Source organism: Camponotus vicinus, unplaced genomic scaffold (genome assembly GCF_025532165.1).
Source record: "Camponotus vicinus isolate PSW18456_S1 unplaced genomic scaffold, iyCamVici1.0 SCAF_8, whole genome shotgun sequence".
Taxonomy (NCBI): Eukaryota; Metazoa; Arthropoda; class Insecta; order Hymenoptera; family Formicidae; genus Camponotus; species Camponotus vicinus.
The window spans coordinates 3570229-3578312 of NW_028141980.1; the positions used below are offsets into that span (position 1 = coordinate 3570229).

At 42.3% G+C, this 8084-nt stretch overlaps 1 protein-coding gene across 1 annotated transcript; it reads right to left on the reverse strand.

The window, feature by feature from the left end:
• Positions 1 to 6610: 6610 nt before the first annotated feature.
• Positions 6611 to 7747, reverse strand: LOC145976302 (uncharacterized). The gene is made up of 2 exons (XM_083107368.1): positions 7738 to 7747; positions 6611 to 7338 (listed from the first exon to the last, which is right to left on the reverse strand). Exons 1-2 carry the CDS (start codon positions 7745 to 7747, stop codon positions 6611 to 6613), a joined length of 738 nt encoding a protein of 245 aa, XP_082963494.1.
• Between the last annotated feature and the right edge of the window lie 337 nt (positions 7748 to 8084).

Sequence of the window (8084 nt, forward strand, 5' to 3'; positions counted from 1 at the left end):
ATGTTATATTAAATTACCGCGAGAAATTACGGCGAAGAAAGCGGTGGTTAACGTGCAATCCAGAGACAATGCGTGTTTCGCGTGGGCAGTGGTGGCCGCACTATACCCCGCTGAAAGAAAGATGGAACGGGAATCATCGTACCCACATTACGCGACGGTGTTAAATGTACAAAATATTGAGTTTCCGATGACGTTGAACCAACTAAAAAACTTTGAACTTGCAAACAATATCTCGATCAAAGTGTACAGCATCGAGAAAGAGAACAGCATTGTTCCGATACGTCTTTCGGAACACAAGAAAGACAAACATGTGAACTTGTTGTACGTGGAAGACGGCAACAGCGTCGGACATTTCGCGTGCATCAAAAATCTATCGCGACTTGTCAGTTCACAGTTGAGCAAACACAAGAATCAAAAATATATCTGTGATCGGTACGTATAATTTAAATAGTTTATGTAATTATAAAATATATAATGCATTGCATAAATCTTTAATTTAAATATTCTTTTATAGATGCTTGCACTATTTCGGATCGGAGGACAAGTTGCAGTCACACATGGTCGACTGCGGGGAGATGAACGAATGCGCTATCCGATTGCCGAGCGACAATGACAAGTGGCTCGAGTTCAACAACTACATGAGGAAAGAGCGGCTTCCATTTGTGATTTATGTCGATTTGGAATGTGCGTTGACAAAGACTGACGAAGAAAAAAATTATCAGCATCATAAGGTATATAGTATAGCGTATTATATACACTGTTCGCACGACAACTCGTTATCCGTTTATAATTCTCACCGCAGTATTGATTGTATCGCGTGGTTCACCGAAGAACTTAAAAATTTAGCGTTACGTGTAAAGACTATTTTAACAACAAATGTCCCCATGGTAGATTTAACATCAGAAGAGTGGGAAAAATTTCATAGTGCAACGCGTTGTTATATATGCGAAAAATTGTTTACGCAAGAAGACGATACGCGTGTACGCGATCATTGTCATTTGACCGGGCGATATAGGAGTCCCGCGCACTCAAATTGCAATCTAAATTACAAAGAATCTTTTTACATTCCCATAGTCTTTCACAATTTATCCGGTTACGACGCGCATTTCATTATCAAGGATATAGCCACGGCGTTCGAAGGGGAAATCGAATTACTTCCGATAACCAAGGAAAAATATATTTCGTTTACGAAAAATGTTGACTGTAAGGAAGACCAAAGAAAATCACGGAAAAATCATGTAAAATTACGCTTCATCGATTCGTATAAATTTCTTACGGCAAGTCTCGACAAATTGGCATCTTATCTAGACAAAGATAAACTCAAAATTTTACATTCACAATTTCCAAATTTATCCGCAGAAAATTTCAGATTTTTAACACGGAAAGGCGTCTTTCCGTACGAATATGTCGACTCTGTAGATAGGATGCAAGATACATGTTTACCACCGCGCGAATCATTCTACAGTTCCTTGACCGGTGAAACTATATCCGAGAGCGATTACGCGCACGCCGAGAACATCTGGACGCGATTCTCCATTCGAACGCTAGGCGAATATAGCGATTTGTACCTGAAAATCGACGTCTTGTTATTAGCCGATATTTTTGAAAATTTTCGCGATAGTTGCATCAAAAGTTACGGACTCGACCCCGCGTATTACTATACTCTCCCCGGATACACGTGGGATGCCATGTTGAAGCATACAAAGATTACGTTCGAATTGCTTACCGACATCGACATGGTCATGTTTATCGAACGCGGTATACGCGGTGGTCTGAGCCAATGTTCCAACAGATACGCGCGTGCTAATAACAAGTACATGCAATTGTACGACTCATCGAAATCATCATCGTACTTGATGTATTTTGACGTTAATAATTTATACGGATGGGCAATGTGTCAACCGTTGCCCTATGCCGATTTTCGATGGGTCGACGACGTGTCGAATTTTGACATAGCATCGATCGCGTTAGATTCACCTACGGGTTATATCCTCGAAGTCGATCTCGAGTACCCGCAACATCTTCACGATACGCACACTGACCTACCGTTTTGTCCGACACGCGACAAGCCGCCCGGCAAGCGGCAAGACAAACTCCTCGCAACGCTATAAGAAGCGTCATACACTATCGTAATCTACAGCAATGTACGCGACACGGCCTTCGCGTTACAAAAATACATCGCGTATTACAATTTACGCAATCTCCGTGGCTTCGCAATTATATTGAATTAAATACACAGTTTAGAACACTCGCGAAAAATGATTTTGAAAAAAATTTATATAAACTAATGAATAACGCGGTATTTGGCAAAACTATGGAAAATGTGCGTAATCGCGTCGATGTAAAATTATTAACAAAGTGGGATGGACGATACGGCGCAGAAGCGATGATCGCCAAACCAAATTTCCATAGTCGAAGCGTTTTTTCGGAAAATTTAATCGCCGTAGAATTGCGCAAATTGGAAGTAAAATTTTATAAACCAATATACGTCGGTATGTGTATACTCGACATATCGAAAGTGTGTCTGTATGAATTTCACCACGAGTATATGTCTCCCCTGTATCGCGACAAATGTAAGATCATGTACACCGACACAGATAGTCTAATATATCACGTCGAGTGCGTCGATGCGTACGAGAACATGAAGCGCGATATCGCTAGATTCGATACGAGCGATTATGCCGCGGACAATGCGTACGGTATACAGCTCGTGAATAAAAAAGTGCCGGGCTTGATGAAGGATGAAAATAACGATGTGATAATGACCGAATTCGTCGGGCTTAGAGCAAAAATGTATGCGTTACGAGTCGATGGTAAGACAGACACAAAAAAGGCAAAAGGCGTCAAGAGCAACGTTGTCGCGAGAACGATAACATTCGACGATTACACGCGGTGTTTGCACGATGAGATCGAAATGACGCGACAACAGTCCTGTATAAGATCTAAATTGCACGAAGTATACACAATTCGCGAGATGAAAATTGCTCTGAGCCCGTACGACGACAAGCGGTATATCGTACCCGAAACCACCAATACTCTACCGTGGGGACATTATAGGATAACTTTATAAAATATAAAATTATTTAACCGTGTACATTTTTGTATCATAGCGCATGTGAGAGAGAGATTACTATACTTATTATATCTAAGTGCGAGAGAGAAAGAGATAGCGTGAAAGAACAATGACACATGTCGAAGATATCGCGAGACTTATGATTAACGCGTGAGAGAGAGAGAGAAAGAGAGAGAGATGCCAAAGGATGGGAGCGCAACGAAATGTGTATAAATAAATGTTTCTTTCTACAATAAAAATATAAATTTATTATAAATGTGTTAATGAATATATTTGTGTGTGTGTGTGTGTGTGTGTGTGTGTGTGTGTTATACTAATAAAAGAAATATTAATAAAAAAAATTTAAAAATAATATAATATAATAATATATATAATATAATATAATATAATATAATATAATATAATATAATATAATATAATATAATATAACATAATATAATATAATACAATATAATATAATATAATTACATGTATGTTATTCTAACATGTTATCGCGATCTTCAACTAGGTTAGGTAAGGTTTCATCATCAATAAAAGGATCTGTTATAAAATGCAGTTTGATTAAATTAAGAGCTTTCATATCATAATGTAATACTAGGAGTTCGCTCATGTTAAGATTTTGTTTTTTCATTACGTTGTATACACGTATGTACATTGGGAAGCATTCATCGCAATCATAGATGGGTTGCACCAATGATATTGAAATTTTGCATCTTCGACAGCGCTCCACAGTGAAGGGTCCGTCGCAAAATTGATGTTGCGAAAAAGGTTTTAGGAGACTATTCCGGTGAAACACTACCGGATAGCAAACTAGGCAAAATTTCATGTCCTGAACCCGTCCGGGCATCTCTAAAACGCGACCATAGACCTTAAAGCACATTGCATTACGCAATCCGCGGAGTAGCGGGTCGAACCGCGGGGCGGGTCTATATAGCACTGGGGGGCACATGCTAATATGAAAAAGATAAATAATATCATTATCCTTTGTATTATTTCTTGTTCCTTATTTTCTTTTTCTTTATTTCTTACCTTCCTTCTTTTCTTTTTTTTTATAATCTATTTAATCCGATATATAAGACTTCCTTCTGTTCGCTCGACACTCTTTTCAACCGTTCGCTCGACACTCGCTCGATACTCTTTTCAACCGTTCGCTCGACACTCTTTTCACTGCTATCCAATTCGATACTGACAGTTGCTCTGTTTCTTAAACGCTCATCACCTTCATCTCTACCATAGACCCTTTCCACTGTTTTCATTCCAATGTGATACTTGAAACGCGCTTACTCTCATATGTTTATTCTAATTATCATCCATCGCTATCCATCTCTCTTTCTCTCTTACAATATTTCACGATTGTGTGTGTGTGTGTGTACTATTAGAAGAAATATTAATAAAGATTTTTGTATTTTTTCATATATATATGTATTTCATATTTCATATATTGTATTATATACGATTATTGGGAAGGATGTATTAATAAAGATTTTTGCATTTTATATATTTCATGTATATTTTTATATGCTGTACATATTTTTCCTTGAAAATGAAAAATAAACACTGTATGATTAATTAATCACATTGTCCTTATGTATCCAAGAGTTGTGCGAATTGTCAAATCCCAGCCATTTCACGTAAACCTCGTCACCCCTCCTGCGCAGTACTTTCTCCACGAGATATACGTCCGGATAATTCGCGCGATGCAACTCGTGCTCGTAGAACGCTCCGGCGATAGATGTTTTGCGATAGTCCTCGAGTAAATAGCTTACGGGATTAGTATGCTGCACTTTTACAATTTTAAACATCTCGGTTGTCCAATTTGGCGTGTAACCCTTCTCGAAAATTGTCTTGTACTTGCTAACGCGTACCGAGTCACCTACTTTGAATTTCGCCGGACCCGCGATATTTACGCGGTTGTACACCGTAGTCATGAGTCTTTCAGCGATCGTGGGGGTAACGTTGACGGGTCGCATACAGATCGTTCGATGCTTGCGCGCGTTGTAATCCGATACGAGTCGCGGCAACGCGTGGATCCACTTGTAAGATCCGCTCAGCGTAAACATCTTCCACATGTCGTTTTTCAGCGTGCGATTGAATCGCTCAACGATCGATGCCTTCAATACCGAATACGTAGAATAGTGATTGATGTTATATTTTCGCACGAGCCGTTGCACGTCGGCATTATAAAATTCCTTCCCTTTATCGGTCTGTATGTTTTTCGGACATCTCTTGCTATCTCGAATTATCTCGGCGATCGTCAGCTGTCTCGCTTCCGCCTTTACTCTTGAGTGGTACGGCCCACGCGTGCTTGCTCAACGCATCGATGACTGTGAGTATGTAGTGGTAACCTCTGTTGAAACGAGAGTACGGACGCATCTCGACGATGTCAGCTTGCCACAGGTCATCGTATCCCCGCACTATGACGTGTCTTCGGGGAAAATTTTTTCTCGCCGATGCGTGCAGTTCGTTCACCAACTGCCGTTTCTCTAAACTATGTTGTTTCTTCGCTTCCCCGGTTATTCCCGATCGCCGATCCATCGTTGACGTTCGATAGTCGTTCGATAGACGTTCGATAGACGTTCCTGGCCCGTTCGTTGGCGTTCGATAGACGTTCGATAGACGTTCTTTGGCGTTCGATAGACGTTCGATAGACGTTCCTGGCCCGTTCGTTGGCGTTCGATAGACGTTCCTCACACGTTCGATAGTCGTTCACTGCCATCGTTCACCCGTTTGTTGCCGTCCTTGACCCTGTTGGTAGTCGCTTCTAAGTAGTCCGTAGCCTCGTTCACAGTCGTTTCTGACCCGTTCGTAGCCTCGTTGGCAATCGTTTCTGACCCGTTCGTAGCCGTTCCGGAGTTGTATGCCGCCTCGTATGTAGCCGTTCCTGACGTGTTCATAGCCTTGTTCGCAGCCGTCCTTGAGGTGCGCGTAGCCTCGTTCGCAGTTGTTCTTGAATTGTTCGTAGCCTCGTTCGCAGCCGTTTCCTCTTCGATCACTGCCACTCATTGTAGTTTGATAGCCGTTCGATAACCGTTTGTAGTCGTTTGACAACCTTTCGTAGATGTTCGATAAGCCTTTGTAGATGCTCAATAAGTGTACAATAGCCGCTCCTAAGCCGTTCACTACAACCGCTCATTACAGGTTGATAACCGTTTCTGAATTAGTGTTAATCGCACGCCGAAGCTCGTTTATAGCAGTCTGCAAAGCTCGCACGTCCTTCTCGAAAGCAGTCAGCTTCTCGTCTGATTCTTTCTGTTGATTCTTCAACGTTTTAACGCATTGTTCCACGTACAGTTTGTTGACTGCATCGGTATCGGCCTCAGGTTGCGCTACACGGCGAATCTTGCGCGACCTCGCGTCATAATCCGTAGCGACGCGACATAGAGCGTTTTGACGCAAGTAACTCGTCACCACTTTACCCCAACGATCGCTTGTGTCGATCGCATCATTTCTCCGTTCGAATAATCCAAATTTGTTGATAGGCATTTTTTTTCGATGCGAGTGACATCGATCGACTGATATGTTATGTCGAGACACCGTTTAATTTATAATAAGGCCGGCTTCGGAAGTTCCTCTAGGAATCGACAGGATCTCGTTGTCGTGAGCGTTGTGGCCAGCTCGGTGCGAAGCGTCGAGCAATCGTAGCCGATCCACTAGCTCGTTGGGGTCGTCCCAGTGCACGTAATCGATCTTATTGTCGGTTAGCGTCATCGCGCGAGACATGAATACTCCCGTTCCGGATTTATTTTTTTTCGATTCGATCGACATCAACGGTGCGATAATTTGTTTATACTTGTATCCCTTGTTGCTATTTAATCGACCTTGCGCATTATATTTGCGTTTATGCGCACTCGTCGCCATTAATATGCTCTTATATTTTTGCATATCGTCCTCAGTGTATACGACGTCATCGGGAATTCTCTTGAAGATCAACTCGTATAATCCAGGTGTACCGATATACCTCACTTTGTCAATGATTATAGAGTCATCTCTATCAATGTCGAATCGTTTGTTACCGAGACGCATTTCATTCTCGTCGAAATAGACACCGTACACGTGATCGATCTTGTTTTTTTCGTCGCCACTAAGGAGAGCGCTCATGTACTTTTGTCCCAGTGGTTCCAAGTGCTCTCGTAACACTTCTTGACCTTCCGACGTTTGTAACCTGTTTCGAACAGATGTTTCGAGCGGGTTGCCCGTGGTTTCGAAAACATTTTCGATTGCGAGTGATTCAGGGTTGATCGTGGGTTGTACGATTCTCGTTGTCGCTGACGGTGTAGAGGTTATCGGCGGTTCATCCAGTAAAGCATCCGATAGATAGGATGTACGCGGTGTCGATAACAAACGATTCGCCTTTCATCGTTTCCTCTTTTTCGGTGTTGCATCCACCACCTCCTCCTCCTTCTCCTCCTCTTCCTTCTTGTACCGCTTGATGGGTAACGTTTTAATCTTCGCGTCAGCGTTACTCTCCGGCTCGTTTTTCACCGCGATTGAGCTAGAGTTGCCGGTGATCTTTTGCAGTGGCTCGATAATAGGCCCAAAATGGGTCTTGACCGCGATATCGTCGTCGATCTTACCGGTCTTCAAAGCGCGATGTTTCTTGCGGATCGATTCGCTCGTTTTCTCAATCTGCTTCGCAAGCTTTTCACGCTCGCGAATATTATCACTTCCAGCCATGTCGACGGAGTGTCGAGCGTTTCACTCCTCTCGACGGAATGTCGGCAGCGACTAATCGTTTCGCGGTATCGCGAACACGTTAAATCCTTTTCTGTATCGCCCGTTCGTAAGCGAGCTGTCCTTATCTATCACTAGGAATCCATACCTTTGCTGCCAACAAGTACGACATAATTCACTGAAATCCTCGTACGACATGTCGGTATTCACGTGATCGTTGTACACGTGTTTCAAGTTGGTACCGTCCTGTTTAAACAAGATCAGCAGATTCGCGTTGTCGCGTATAAGATGTTTTGGTATTCTCGCGTACGTCTGACAGAGATAGAAGCAGTCGACGTTC